General features: G+C 35.3%; 1 protein-coding gene across 5 annotated transcripts in view; it reads right to left on the bottom strand.

Annotated features, from left to right (window-relative positions):
- Positions 1 to 338: 338 nt before the first annotated feature.
- Positions 339 to 16,757, bottom strand: part of LOC141492991 (hyaluronidase PH-20-like) — a 37,015-nt gene continuing 20,596 nt past the window's right edge. For 2 of the 5 annotated variants that reach the window (XM_074193792.1, XM_074193793.1), the window contains exon 4: positions 13,639 to 15,113. In XM_074193792.1, coding sequence (XP_074049893.1) covers positions 14,349 to 15,113 — 765 coding nt within the window. In that variant the 3' untranslated portion in view covers positions 13,639 to 14,348. Of the gene's footprint in view, positions 5,695 to 7,424; positions 7,557 to 13,638; positions 15,114 to 16,757 lie in introns of those variants that run through there. The other 3 variants (XM_074193794.1, XM_074193796.1, XM_074193795.1) reach the window with 3 other exon arrangements.

Genomic DNA, 16,757 nt, shown 5'->3' on the forward strand with positions numbered 1-16,757 from the left:
TTATATATTTTAAAAATGAGTTGTTCATGGTTTTTCCTTTTTGATTCTTTTTTCACAGTATGAGTGATACAGAGATATATTTAACATGATTGTACTTGTATAATTTTTATGAAATTACTTGTTAACTTGGGATGTGGGGAAAGAAGGACAATGAGAAAACTTTTCAAAAATGAATATTGAAAACTATATGTACAATTGAAAAAATAAATTGAAAATAAAAGGCAAAAAATTTAAAAAATGAGAAGTTTCCTCAATGTGATGAAAGAAAATTATTCATTTTGGGCTCACACTAAAGAATTCAGGCAGGCTCAGAAAAAAATGAAGCAAAAGGAATTTTATTATTATATGCAAAGTATACACATCACAAGTTCTTAAACTTTTAAAGACAACATTTCAAAGCAAGAGAAATCCATTCTGATAGGTTAAAAATAGAAAAGTGGATGGACTAAGATAAAGTTGATATCAAGATTACAATCCAGGTAAGTTAACTGATTTCTAAAGATCAAAGGTCATGTGACTGTTCCACTTGGTCTGGCAAATAGGGCAGCTTCCCTACTAGAGGGCTGTAACAAGAGGGTTCTGTCACATGTATCTCTAGAAGGAATGAAAATCAAGGGTACCCTCAGATTTATACAATGTTAGTATATAAATACTAGGTGAGGACAGCTAGGTGAATATAGCACTGGATTTAGAATCAGGAAGACTCATCTTGATGAGTTCAAATCTGACATCAGACACTTACTGACTGTGTGACTCTGGACAAGTCACTTTACCCTATTTGTCTCAGTTTCTTCATCTGTAAAATGAGCTGGAGTAGGAAATGACAGACCATTCCAGGATCTTTGGCAGAAAAACATCAAATGAGGTCACAAAAAGACACAACTGAATAACAAAAACAATAGTTCTTTCAGTGTTCAGGACTCCTCTCCAATGATTAAACAGCAATATATGCATGCAAAATGACCTTATACAAAACAATACAAAGTATGAATTCTGAGACTGGAAACATGGAATTTAAAAAAAAATAAACAACTGGGGTAGATACAATCAAGACAAAATTCCTAGAAAAGGTGAATTTGAGTGCAACCTCTAATTCACACTCTCCTCTTCTCAAATTAATGTCCTTCTACCATCTCTTAGCTAAAGGACAACAAGTTATCTAACTGAAGAGTTGGATTCTGAATGTCATAGCTTAGTGCTGAATAATGCTATGGTTTTGTGATGTGGGATTTTTTTATTTTTATTTTTCATTAAATAGTCTTAAATTTATAAATTGCATGCATGTATAACTTATGCTTTCAAATAAACCTTGATAAGAAGTTTTCTATGCTACATTTTTTAAAAAAATAAATTACTTATTCCAAGAAAATGCACAAGTAGTTCTCTGTGCAAGAAAAATTCCTTGAACACTTAAACCTTTAAGTGTGAGTAGGGAGACAGGAGCAGAGGGAGAAAGAAATGCTCCCAACCCATATTCCACTCCTCTCTCAAAAGAAATTTATAGCACTTGCAACAACAAAATCCAATTTAAATCATTCATTACAAGGAAACAAAACCAATACAGAATAAAATAACATTTCATATTTCTAAAGCAATCAAACCAAGATTATTTTTATATATATTTTTCTTTACAATTATAATTCCAGATGTTTAGATTTTTTTTTAAATCTGTAAAATAAAGTCATCTAATTTTACTGTGGTGACATAATGTGCTGGTGTGTGACTAGTTATCATTGCTCTTTCCAAAGGACAAAGTCTTGAGGGGAAAGAAAAGCAGCATTGTTAAGGCAGTCACTAAGAAGCACTGTGTTGAAAGCACTGGTTAGGATAGTACTATCCTATTGCCCCCTGCCGGACAAAATGTATAGCAATTTTCTTATTTCTATTCATAAGGTCTAGGGAACTTTCAAATATACCTACAAGAACCTACTCAAGTTTTATCCAATGGCCTTTCCCTATTCCCCACTATATTATTTTATTTCTAAGAAAACAACATACATACCACTTAGCATGGATTTCTCTTGGGGTTACATAAGAAACACGCCTCATCTTCTATTTTTCTTCAATGATCTATCTCATCTGCCACCTCAGAGTTCAAGTATCATTTATATTGGATGATTTCCAAATATATCTCAAAACTTCAACCTAATCTCTCCCAAGCACTAGCTTTGCATGAGCACCTGACTCCTAGATCTACTTCAGACATATCAAAATCAACAGGTCCAACTGCAGGACTGATTATCTTGCCTCCTAAATTTACCTGCCCTTCAAAATTCCGTTTCTGTTAAGAGCACCACTGTCCACCTAAGTCACCCAAATTCATAGTCTTGGAGTCATCCCTGATCTTTCCTCTCCCTCACTCCACCATATCCTATTGCTGACAAATCTTTTCAGTGTATCTCTCACATCTGTCCCCATATTTTTTCTCACTCTAGTTCAGGTCCCCAAATATCTTTCTCTAATCTAATTATAATAGTCTCCTAACTGTTCTCTTTGCTTCCAGTCTTACCAATCCAACCTTCAAATATCTGTCAAAATAATCTCCCTAAGGCTCAAGTCTGGCCATATCCTTCTCTTAACCAAAAAACATAAGTAAATTCTCATAGTTTCTGGGTCTTACGTGAAAACCAAAATGCTTTGCCTATCATTTAAGTCACTCTGAAATTGAATTTCTTTACTTTTGAGCTTTATTTTAAATTCCTAGCCAAACTGAACTAATAGTTGTTCTCCCATTTCGGATCCATTTCTTTCCTTTATTCAGACCAACCTTCATACATAGAACATAGTGCCCACTCTTCTTGACCTCTCAAAACTTTTCTAAGTTCAGTTAAAAAAAAACTTACTCCCCACCCCATACCCTCATTCAATATTAAGCTAGTTCAGATGGCAAGTCAGATGGCAGAGTGGACCATTAGGGAATAGTATGTACAGTGCCCTATCCCATAATTCAAAAAAAGAACACATTTTGGTTTATCTATTCTAATTGAAAGGTATTATACACTTAAATAGAAGATAATTCAGGAAATCCTCCTCTTCCTTAAAAAAAACCCCTATGCACATATATGCATGACAAATAGTAAACATAAAAATCTTTTGTCACTGCACCTTTGTCATGACTAGACAGAAAAAAATCCTTCAGTATGACTTTTGGTTTTAAAATAAATAAATTATTAGTTATCTATATTAAATCTAAAATCATTTTATAACTTTCCATAAACCATATACTAGGATGTGGAAAGCAGCAAAATAATTTTTGTATGTAGGAATGTGTTTTGCTACAAGAGTTTTACTTTTTTTTTAATTTAGAGAGAGGAAAGAGGGAAAGAAAATATTTATTAATTTTAAAACTTAATTGAAAGAGGAATTAAACTTGAAATCAGAAGACCTAGGTTCAAATATTGACTCTGGGAAGAGGTGTGGTTAGTTGGTTGTTGTCCATCATGCTTGAAGAGGAACAAAATAACATCACTGGGTGGGGGCTTCAAGGTACAGTGTGACTTATCAAACCAGTGGGAGCTCAGAAGACTACTAAAATTCTACTTTACTCCTTTTTTCATGTGGGCATGGCATGATGGGTGCCACTATCTCCTATGTCTCTTAACTGATTCCAAAATTCTTAAGTGAGATTTTGAGAGGAACTGATGGAAAAATGTAAAAGAAGGTGGTCTTGCTCTACCAGATCTAAAACTATACTATAAAGTGACAGTCATCAAAACTGTCTCATACTGGTTAAGAAATAAAGTAATGACCTAGTGGATTAGGATGGGTTCAAAAGAAACTGCAGGGCAGCTAGATGGCACAGTGGATAAAAGCACAGGCCCTGGAGTCAGGAGTACCTGGGTTCAAATCCCGTCTCAGACACTTAATAATTACCTAGCCGTGTGGCCTTGGGCAAGCCACTTAACCCATTTGCCTTGCAAAAACCTAAAAAAAATACTAAAAAGAAAAAGAAACTGCAGGGAATGACCAAAGAAGTCTTGTTTAACAAACCCCAAAACATTAATTTCTGGTATAAGAACTTGACAAAAATTGTCAGGAAAATTGCAAAATAGTATGGCAAAAACTAGGCATAAACCCACATCTCAGAGACTATACCAAAATAAGGTCAAAATGGGTACAGGATTTAGACATAAATAACAATACCATAGACCAATTAACAGATCAAGAAATACTCTTATCAGTCAGACCTAAGGAAAGAGGAGAAATTTATGATCAAATAAGAAAAAGAGTACATTATAAATTGCAAAATGGGTGATTTTGACTATATTACATTAAAAAGGGTTTGCACTAATAATACCAATATAATCAAAATTAGAAAACTGGGAAGTAATTTTCAGATCTAGGGGTTCATTTCTAAAATATATAGAGAATTGAATCAAATTTAAATCATTGCAAGCCATTCCCCAATTAATAAATGATCAAAAAATATGAACAGGCAGTTTTCAAATGAAGAAATTAAAGCTATATATAAACATATGAAAAAATGTACCAAATCATTATTGATTAGAGAAATGCAAATTAAAACAACTATGAGGTACCACTTCATACCTATCAGATTGGCTAAAATCACAAAAAAGAAAATTGATCAATGTGAAAAAGGTTGTCAGAAGACAGGAGCATTAATGTACTGTTGGTAGAGTTGTGAACTGATCCAACCATTCTGGAGAACAATATGGAACTATGCACAAAGAGCAATAAAACTGACCATACCCTTTGACCCAGCAATTCTAATACTAGGCCTATATTCTAGAAGACAGCATAAAAAATGGGAAAAGTCCTACATATTACAAAATATTCCAAAATATTCATAGCGGCTTTTTTTTAATGGAAAAGAATTGGAAATTGAGAGGATGCCCATCAATTGTGGAATGGATGAACAAGTTATGGTATATGAATTTTATGGAATACTATTGTTCCATAAGAAATTGTGAATGTTCAGACTCCAGAGAAGCATGGAACACATTACAGGAATTGATGCTGAGCAGAGAGAGCAGAACCAAGAGAACATTGTACACATTAAACAACAATGTTGTGAGTTGATCAACCTTGATGGATACAGCTCCTGTCATCAGTTTAGAGAGCAAGGAAAATACTGGGGGACCTGTTATGGACATAGCTATCCACATCCAGAGGAAGAAAAACAAAACCACTACCCCCCAAAAAACCCCAAACTTCAGAATCTGAATGAACACTACATTCACTTTTTAAAAATTTATCTTATGCTTTTCCTTCCTATCTCCCCCATGTTTTCTTTCTTTTCCTTTAGTCTTAATTTCTCATACAGAAAATGACTAATTTGTAAACATGTTAAACACAAATGTATATGTACAATGTTTACCAGACTGTTTGCCACTGGGGAGTGGGGGGGGGGGAGGGTAGAAGGAAATTATGTAACTTATAAATGTGAATATGTATGTGGATGAATGCTGAAAAACTTTTATAACAGCAACTGGAAATAAAATATCAACTGGGAAGAAAAAGAGACTTTGAGAGTGCCCTTGTATTGCTTCTTCTGAGCTGCATGTCAGTGCTTGACTTGTGTTTTTAGTCTTTTAGAAAAACATGCATTTGGTACTTGAACAGCATGTTGGAGTTGTGCTCTCTGCATTTATATTTGAATGCTTGGCAGTTCGACTCAAGAAATAAACCTCGGTATCTGATGCCTTATCTTGCCAGGTGATCTTCAAAATTTTCCTAAGACAATTCAAATGGAAGAGATTTAGTCTCTTTGCATGGCATTGGTAGACTGTCCAGGCATACAACAATGAGGTCAGCACAATGACTTTATAGACTTTTCAGTATGGTAGGTACCTTTTCTTGGGAGGATAGAGCTAATGGCAACCTCTAATAAGCAGAATCTTCTAGTGAAGGTTCAGTATTCTCCTGTTCCATTCACCTACCCATCTCAGTTAGAGAACACCGCAATTATTTATGTTCTTCCTTTGCTGGGTCTGAGGCAGACCCCTTGATCTTTCGATCAGAAGATGGGCATGGCTACCTGGCAACCTTGTCAAAGACCATGACTGCCATACTCTGTAAGTAAGCTCCCTGGCTTCTAGCTCATGCATAGCTCTTCAAGAATGATATATACAAGTCCTAGCATCCAATGATTCATATAAATCACAAGATGATATCAGAAATAGCACATAACCTTAAACTTATCAAGCTTCAAATGGTCTGAGGTACAAATTTCTTTCAGGTTGCTTTTTTTTTTTGGAAAGGAACCCCAAGTGACAGTCTCTCTATTTTGTCTAAAAATGAGCAGTTGTTTTTTAACTAGTATGGATTTCATAACACGATTCTCATATGTGGCTCTAATTGTCTACAGAGAACCAGGTTGTTATGGGATTGAACATGATTTATTTTATGATACATGTTTGAGGTTGTGATTTGTATGAACTGGTGGCTGTAAGGCTAGTTCAGAATATTCCCCCTAAGGATATTGACATTTACTCTAGAGAAGTCAATAACAAAATAAAAGGTTAATATGAGAAAGTTGGAGAAAAAAATGATGATGATTATATAAAAGTAAAAAAGCACCAATAATTTTTACAAATAAAATACATGAACATGTTTTATCATAGGTCTAAATCCTAATATTCCATTTAGGGAATACCCAAGCCTCAGATGAAAGTATCAGGTATCTATCACAATTTTGCCCCTTATTTAGTTCCTTAGTTGTGTCCAACTCTTTGTGACACTATTTGAGGTTTTCTTGGAAAGGATTCTGAAATGGTTTGCCATTTCCTTTTCCAGCTCATTTTAAAGATGAGGAACTGAGGCAAACAAGGTTAATTGACTTGCTTAGTCACAGTTACTAAGTATCTGAAGCCAGCTTTGAACTCACAAAGATGAGTTGTCCTGACTGAAATCCAGAATTCCATCCAGTGTACTACCCCACTGTCCATTTGACCCCTTAGTTCAGAGTTATTAATTTGAGTTTTAATTCCTTGTCAGTCCATGGGTAGAAATTGGATGGGAAAATATACATCATTATTTTGACTATTTCTTAACTAAAATTTACCAATTCCTTCACTTAGGAAGATATGCAGCCAAACCACAATAATAATATTAGCAATGCCTGTGACTTTTTTCACAAAGAGAAATCAAACATTTTTCTATCACACTACAAATTGTAGTAATTGATGTAATATCACATTACAGATAAGACCTTACATGCATTACTACTTCAAATTTACTATGACTGCTGGGTTTATTGCTAAATCATATTTTGAAGTCTTCATCTCTAGGGCTTAGTTGTTTAATAACTGGTAACTGACTAAGGAAGTATTTTGATATAAATGGTTTCCTTTGTAATCTAACTTTATTTTATGTATTTGAATATATCATGAGGAGTCTGTAGGCTATATATACTACCTAAGAAATCTATAACACAAAAAGAATTAGGGACACTTGCTACTTACTTTTTTGTGTTCCCAAATGCCTCTCATAGTCTTTTCTTGTTCCCATGAACACAAATTTTCTTTACATAATCCTTATATAATCCTTGTGTAACTCCTAATTAGGATGAACGATATACCTTTACAAGGAGGTAACTGTGGATAAAATACTTAATTTGAAATCAAGAAGACTTGCATTTAAATCTTCCCTCAGACACTAGCTGTGTCACTCTGGCTAAGTTATTTCATTTTTCTGCATGTCAGTTTTCTCATCTTTAAAATGAGGATGTCTTCCAAGGTCTTGATAGTGCTCCCAAAGCTAAATCCATAATCATGTAGAAAATACAATTGTATGATAAATAAAATAAGAGTAACATGGTACATGGTAATAATGCTAGAACTTGTTAATTTTCAAGGATTGCTTTAGAGTCAAATTAGAACCATCGCTATCTCCTTTCCAGTAAAGAACTATGAATAAATCATATTGATTATCTCATTCCTATAAAATGTTTAATTTAAAAGCTAGCTTGATTCAAATTTAAAAACCAAAATTGTCTTGTCAAAAAAACAGCAAATGAATAAAAAAAGCTGTAAGTAGAGAACTCTTTCATCAGAAAATTGAATGGATGATGATATCTCTTACAAAAGCTTTACTTAGAAAACATTTCCAAGTTTTTAGATCTGCACAATAGGAAAAAAGACAGTGAATAATGAAACAACTAGCTCCATGTGACTAAAACATCTTTTAAAAAAAATAATATTATAATAGAAGTTCATTGTGTCATATATGCTAAAGAGAAATTTTTATTTTTCTTAAGACTTAGTCTCAGATTTGGTGTTTTTCATCTGCTGTATGTAGTGCCTAGTATAAGTGCATTTAATTTGTATCCTAATGATAGTTGGGGGAATTGGAGGCTTCCTTTTCCGAAATAATCTTGGTCTTAGACAATATATAAAATTCCAGTTTGAATCATTTTCTAATAGCTCCATCTCTGAAGCTAAAGCCAAAAAAAGAAAATGTACTCAAACCTGTACCATTAAACGAATTACCTCCTCTCCAACAGAAAATGGTCTATTTCATGGTGACTTTAGTCATGGTGACCCAGAATCTGAAAATGTGTATTTTGGGTGCAAAGTTAGAATAATAATAATAATATCATCATTTTTGGAGTAAGTGTTGATACAATAGCTCTAAGAGTACTAGAAATGTAAGGGGAGAAAATAACTAATAAGACAGCTATCTTTTTGGTTCAGAGTATATAGAGTTGCCAATTCAAAATCTGAATGCCTACAGCTGGGGAGTGGACACCAAGAGCATCCTCTTCACAGAGGTCTTCCAGTCCATGAAAGTAAGATATATTGGCGGAAATTGTTGGGGAAAACAAAGAGCCTGATATTCTCCACATCTTTCCCCTTTTGTTAATTGATCAGAGAAGAGAAAGACAAGAATGTTTAAGAATTTGAAACTGAGAACACATTAATGGAATCTCAATTTCAAAGTTTTATATATTCCAAAACAAAATCCAGATTCAATGCAATGGTTCTGTCATGTAGTCAAGGATTACAACATACTTCCAAGAATCTTGATATAGACTATAGAATTTTTGCAAGCAAAACTGAAAATATGAGTCTTGGCACACAAATACTGGCAGGCAAAGAGTAAAAAATCCATTCCTCACTGTCAGCTGAGTTGGAAATTAGCAGATGTCTTTCCAGTGCTAACTTTTTGATATAACTTTTTGCTGCGTTCAATCATTTCAGTAATATCTAATTCCTCATGACCCATTTGGGCTGGGATTTTTTTTTAGCATACATACTGGAGTGGTTTGCCATTTACTTCTCCAGTTCATTTTACAGATGAGGGTTAATCAGGGTTAAGTGATAGTCATACAACTAGTAAGTTTCTGAGATCAAATCTGAACTCAGGAAAATGAGTTTTCTTGACTCTGGGGCCAGCACTGTATCCATTGTACCACCTAACTGCCCCTAAAACAACAGCAACTCCAAATATTTAGTCCAAGTTTTGCACACACACACACACACACACACACACAAATATATGTGTGTGTGTATATATACATATATATATATATACATATATACATATATACATATGTACATGAGCATGGAAATTAAACTAACATCTACCCCCAGAAGGTTAGGATTACCTATTGAGTTGTGTGTGTGTGTGGGTGTGTATTTGAAAAGTGTTGCACAAATCTTAAAGTTCTAAATAAATGATATCTATAAAATGTTCATATTTTTTGACCTTGATATTCTACTGTCAGACATATTCTCCAAGGTATAAGAATCTTATTATATGTTAGGAACCATTGTGTGTGGGAGCACTGTAAATTATCTTCACCTGTTATCCTTGAGCAACAGAGTCTTATCTTACTAAGTGCCCTGGGAGTGGATTAGAGACTGGGAAGAATATTTAAGCACTAGTGTTTTGGTGAATAAACTGAGCACTTGGAGATCTGATGGAGTACTTATCTCCCTTGTCATCCTTGTCACCCACCCCCTCCAATGCTCTCCTGGGGAAGATTGAGGGAGTCCAGAAGGGGACTCAACATAAGTCTATAAAAGGGACTCAACATACGACATCCAATAGGGACTCAACAATTATGTATTTAAGAAATGAAAAATATGATAAATAGAGACACATTGGAAGACATAAACTCCTGCAAAGTGAAAGAAGCAGATCCAGGAAAACAATATAAATAATAATAATAATCACAATGAAAATGGAAAGAATAATAAAATGGTTGAAAACTGAATGCTGCAAAATTATGATGGGCAAGTTTGGTCCCAAAGAATAGATATAAGGAAAGAAGGCAGAGCCAAGATGGTGAAGTGGAAGCAGCAAGTCCCACAAATTCTCTCCCAAACCTTTAAATAATGACTCTAACTAAATTCTAGAGTGACAGAACACTCAAAAAGACTGAGTGGAACAATGTTCCAGCCCAAGCCAACTTGGAAGGTCTGGAGGAAAGGTCTGTTACAATGGGGTTAAAAAGGGCCTTCAGTGCCAGCCCACCTGCACTGGAAAAAACTGGCTCCAGTTATCCAGGAACAGGCCAAGGGGCACCTGGCTCTGTGGAAGTAGTGGCAGCTTCCAGATTTCTAAGTCCAGGAATTGCCAAGGACACCTTGGAAGGTCAGAGGGAAAAGTTTGCTGCACCAGAGTGAGTGCAGAGCCCAGACCAGTGCAGCCCTCAGCACAGGCCCATCCTGAGAACCAGAAGCAGGCCTGCAGAGCCATCCTATAGGGATCCACCTGGCAGCTGCTTCCAGAGAACTCAGTCCACAGATGGTAAGAGATTGGGGGAAATTACAAAGAACTCTTTGCTATCTCTGAGGTAGGAGTCTATTGCTTTGCCCATACCTAGATCCAGATCACAGTCTGGACCCCAATCTCAGGAAAAGGAGTTTTTCTGCCATAGCAAAGTGGGAACACTCCTCATAGTCCCTGGGCAGAAAGAAGTAGTTGTGGTTATCCAATAGACTGGAGCACAGGCAGGAGAGCAGTCAAGCCTCTCATAAGACTTGAAGGAATTGAGGACCCTGGTGAGTGTCCCTGAAAGTTGCTATTAAAACCCTCAGAAACTTGGGACAGTGCATCCTCTACCCTGGAAGCAGAGCCCCACCTTAACAATGAACAAACAACAGAAGGAAAAAAAATCTGACTATAGATAATTACTTTGAACCTATGGAGGTTCAAAGTTGACACTCAGAAAATGATAGTCAAAGCTTCTGTGTCCAGAGCCTCCAAGAAAAATATGAATTGGTCTCAGGCTATGAAAGAGTTCAAAAAAGATTTGAAAATCAAGGGAGGTAGAGGAAAATTTTGAAAAAAAATGAGAGTGATGTGGGAAAAAATCATGAAAACCAAATCAGCAGCTTGATGAAGGAATTACAGAATAATATTGAAGAAAATAACATCTTAAAAACTGATTTTGGGGGCAGCTAGGTGGCACAATGGATAGAGCACTGGCCCTGGAGTCAGGAATACCTAAAAAAAAAAGTGAAATATCTCATTGGAAAAACAATTGACCTAGAAAAACAGATCCAGGAGAAATACTTTTTTTGTAGGTTTTTGCAAGGCAATGGGGTTAAGTGGCTTGCCCAAGGCCACACAGCTAGGTAATTATTAAGTGTCTGAGGCTGGATTTGAACTCAGGCACTCCTGACTCCAAGGCCTGTGCTCTATCTCCTGCGCCACCTAGCTGCCCCCAGGAGAGATATTTTTAAAATTATTGCACTATCAGAAAATCATGACCAAGGCAAGAGCCTGGACTTCATTTTTTAAAGAAATAATCCAGGAAAATTACTCATATTCTAGAAGCACAGGTAATAGAAATGGAAAGAATTCACCACTCATTATCTGCAAAAGATCCCAAAATAAAAGCTGCCAGGAATATTATAGCCAAATTTCAGAACTCTTAAGTGCAGGAGAAAATATTACAAGCAGTCAGAAAGAAATAATTCAAATATCATGGCACTACAATCAAGATAACTCAAGATTTAGCAGCTTCTACATTAAGGGTTTGTAGGGCTTGAAATATGATATTCCAGAAGACAAAAGAGCTCGGATTAAACTGAGAATCAACTACCTAGTAAAAGTATACATTCTCTTTCAGGGGAAAAGATAGACTTTCAATGAAATAGAGGATTTTCAAACTTTTCTGTTGAAATGACCAGAGCTGAGCAGAAAGCTCAATCTCCAAGTACAGGTCTCAGGTGAAGCATAGCGAGGGTGGACCAGAAGGGTAGATTATGAGGGATTTAATGATGTTAAACTAAGCAGTTTATTCCTGCATGGGCAGATGATACTGATAACTCATATGAACCTTCTCCTTTATTAGGGCCCTTAGAAGGAACATATATAAAAAAACACAGGAGGGAATTGAATTTGAAGATATGATTTGTTCAAAAGATGGAGTTAATGGAGGAGAAAAGAATGTACTGGGAGATAGGGAAAGGAGAGGTAGAATGGGAATAAGTTTTTTCATATAAAGGAGGCAATAAAAAGCTTTTGCAATAGAGATGAATGAGCAAAAGTGAGGGGAAATGAATGAGTCTTTGCTCTCATCAGCAATTGCTAAGAGGAAATAACAATGCACACCCAGTTAGATATAGAAACCCATCTTACCCTAGAGGAAAATAGGAAAGGAAAGGAATGGGAGAAAGGGGATGGGGGAAGGGAAGGGGAGGTGTAGGTGATAGAAGAGAGGGAAGATCATGGGAGAGGGTTCAGACACGATATACTTTTGAGGAGGGACAGAATGAAAGGAGAATAAATGGGAGTGGGGGGAACTAGGACAGAGGGAAATACATCTAACAATAGCAGCTGTGAGAAAAATACTAAAGCAATTTCTCTGATAGACTTATAATAAAGAATGTTATCCATCCCAAAGAAAACTGATGAGTATCTGAATACAAACTGAAGACACTCTTTCCCCCCAACTTCATTTTTCTTGAGGTTTCTCTTTCTTTGGGGGAGGAGGGGGAATTATGTTTACTTTTACAACATGACTATTGAAATGATATTTCATGGCTACATATTTTTAACCCACACAAAGTGACTGGCTTGACTCAATGAGGGAAGGAGGGTGAAAGGAAGAGAATTTGAAACTCAAGGTATTGGAAGTAAATATTGAGACTTGCTTTTGCTTGTAGATGGGGTAGAAAAAAGTAAAAATCAAAAATATAACTATGCTAAAAAAGAATAGATTTAAGAAGACACTTCCCTTTCTCATTTGTAGATGGAATATTATAAATGTGACACATTACATATAACTCTAGGCTACATACATTAAGTTTTTTCCCCTTTTTATTCTTTAAGAGACAGCCCTCAAGGAAAAAATAGGAAAAGGGACTCACTGGGAAATACAAGCAATTTATAAACAAAAGATAAAGTGAGAGGCTCCAAAAATATGGCATCATCTATCACAATGAGACATGATCTGAGTCAAGAATATTGTTGCAATAAATAGGAGAATATGAGGAGGGAAAAGCCAGGATAAAACAAAAAAAATGAAAGACTGTCTTTATAAGTATTGAAGCTATGTGCATAAACCAAATTCCTGGGATAATTTTAAAAGGCTATCTTAAAAGATTATCTTCTTTCAAAAACACTTGGATGGAAAAAAGCATACATATGAAGAGGAAATAATAAAAAAGACAAAGTATAGAGGAACTCTTAGAAAGTACTCTTAGAAATTCTCTGCTTGATGGGTGGCTAGGTGGCGCAGTGAATAAAGCACTGACCCTGGAGTCAGGAGTACCTGGGTTCAAAGCCGGTCTCAGACCCTTAATAATTACCTAGCTGTGTGGCCTTGTGAAAACCTAAAAAACCTAAACCTAAAAAAAAAAGAAACCCAACATTTGAGAATAGGATGTCCATGATAGGTAATAATAAAAAAAAACTATTAAAAATTATAATTTAGTTAAAAGAGGGTAACTGTGAAGTAACCTGGTTTTATTCACATCTTCATTTTCAGACAAAAAAATGAGGGCACCAAAAGTTATTGACACTTCCCAGGCACTCATGAGTCTGGTACTCATTTCTGGGTCACATTTTGCAGGAGTAGAATTCCTAAGGATTTACATTCTTAAAGTCCTTGTTGGAGCAGAGCAGTAATTTGAAAAACAAAATTAGTTTTCTCAGCAAAGTTAGTCTGTATCAGAAAAAGAATTCAACTTTGAAATTCAAAATTATTATATGTACTATAGTTGAGTTATGTGTACTAATGTTGAGATAAAATATGATATTTTAGGATCCTCATTTGCTGGCAAGTAAGGCTTTTGTTTCAGTGATAAATGAAGTACAAAAAATTACTGCTAATGATACTCTCTCCATTTAATATATATATAATTAAGGTTGTGATAAAGCTATACAGAGATAATTCATATTTCCAGAAACTCTTGGCAGGCATTATATGCCTATAAAAACAATAGTTGGCCAAACAATTCTACAGTTAGAAAAATAATAAGCATGGAAGTAGAAAAACTCATAAACATTAAACAAGATCCTGAATAAATCATTATATTCATCATATGGTTTTCAGTTTGTAAACCAGGTAACTGTTGAAAGGAAGCATTAGACATACCATTTTCAGTATCTTCAAGGGTGACTTCAGTTGAAAAGCTCATTCCAAAATTATATTTGATAGCATCAGTTTCTGTATTATCTCTGTCATTGTTTGAATGGATGCCTATGCCATATCTGTCAAATGCTGTGCTAGCAACCTGCTGATCTTCTATGCCAGGAAGAACATTCCGAGGGGAAGAAAGAACTCGTTTCCAGGTCGGGGACTTGAATGTATGAACAATATGTTCTGAATCCAAATGAGCTTCAATACAAATATCTTCTGAAATGCACACCTTGATGTCATGAACATTTTCTATAGTGACTTCTGTTTTACATTTGGAACCTGAATAGCAATTGCAATAAAATTTCTCTGAAAATTCTTTTAGATCCTCGAAGTTGGGCTTTCCATAACGCACATAACTTCTGCCCTTTTGAGTTCGAATACTGAATCTTTTAGAGTTCAAATGAAGGTAGTCACTAGAATTCCAGTTTTTTCGAACACAAGCTCCTTGATCCTGGCAAAGAACCTGGCTACACATTTTGGCTGCAAGAGTGGCATTGATAATATAAGGGTTCAGTGTAGTCCTCATGTAATTGTCTAAGACCGTGCATGTTTTCTGTGGAAAAGAAAATTAGGATCAAAAAAGTCAAAATGTGATAGGACAATTAATTATAGGAATACTTTGATTAGAGATCAAAAATAAACTTTTAAGACAATACCAGAAAACTGAAAATTTCTTTCTTTATAAAAAAAAGAAGAGGATATAGCAAGGAATAGAAAATGCTTGGAACAAATTTTACCCATTTCCCTCCATGTATACTTGGAAACTTCTTGAGCATGCCTTCTTCCCCCAGGAACCACATCAATGAGAAATCTCACTATCCTGTAAGATTAAATCAGTCTTTGTTCTCACATATCACCAACACCTCTTCCTTTCTGATTAAAACAAACCCATGAGTTCTAAAACCTCCAATACAGTCTTCTCCAAATTTCCCACTAGCTAAGTGTTTTTTTTTATTCTTTTGGATTTTCCATCATGCCCTTACTCTTTGCACCTCTTCCCCCTTCATCCCCTATACACATTACTTTTCATTTCCTTTCCTATATAGTTTTGCCCCATTAGATTGTAAGCTCTTTGAGGGCAAAGTTCTCTTTTCATTTATATTTGTAGCCCTAGTATACTTAGCAATTGACCCATAATAGATGCTTAGTAAATATTTATTGATTGACTGATTTTTATAAGCAAGATTATTGAATTATTTTAATATAGTCAAATGAATATTCTTTGTGCAAGTTCCTAAATCTCTGAACCATTAGTCAAGTTGAAGTCTAAACCAAATTTCCATAAATGTCTCAGTGAAATGTTATAAGTAGAGAAGCTCCACAAAATTTGTCAAACAAATTTGAACAGCTTTGCAGAGACAAGACAATTCTCTAGGTGGTAAACAAGGAAGGTACATGAGTACAGGTTATGTGAGAAAGTTACATAGTCCAAAATAGTAGAACGTGAATGACAGTCCAAGTGAAATGACAGTCCAAGTGATTTATCTTAAAATTAGAAACATAGATGCTCCTCAAACTTATTAACATAGCATGAGTTTCAGAAGTCTTTTCTCCTCATGATCAATGGTGACTGATGAATTACCAAGCCATTCTATTCCAATAATACAATGCTGAACTTTTGAGTTCTAGGACTTGAAACTGAGTTCCATTTCTGATACTTATTACCTGTGTGACCTTAGGGAAGCGACTTAAACTCTCTGGGTCTCAGTTCCTTCCCTGATCTGCAATTAAAATGAAGGAGTTAATGCAGAAAAATTCTCAAGTCTCCCTATCTCTATATCTATTAGTCTATTATCTATCATGATATAGCAAAAGGGAAAAGGAGACCAAGAGACCTAAAATCTTCACTTTAAATCTAGTCTTCATCTTTCTTTGTTCTCTAATTTGTCTAGTCAATGAAAATAGCTCTATCTTCCATTGGAGAGGTGGGGGTGGACTAGGCAAGCTCACAAAAGTAGTAAGATGGGGTTTTGGCAAATTGTGAAACTTCTCTATAACTATGTGTGTGTGTGTGTGTGTGTGTGTGTGTGTGTGTGTGTGTGTGTGTGTGTGTGTATTAACTTTCTCCTCCCTGTTAACCAGTCTCTGACTTCAAACTTGAGAGAAAAGGAATAGAGAGGCTTCTAGCATACTAGCAGCTAATTCCCCAAAATATCCTTCCTATTACAAAGGTGTTTAGTCAGGCAATCACCTAATG

This window comes from Macrotis lagotis, chromosome 7, assembly GCF_037893015.1.
Source record: "Macrotis lagotis isolate mMagLag1 chromosome 7, bilby.v1.9.chrom.fasta, whole genome shotgun sequence".
In the NCBI taxonomy this organism is placed as follows: Eukaryota; Metazoa; Chordata; class Mammalia; order Peramelemorphia; family Peramelidae; genus Macrotis; species Macrotis lagotis.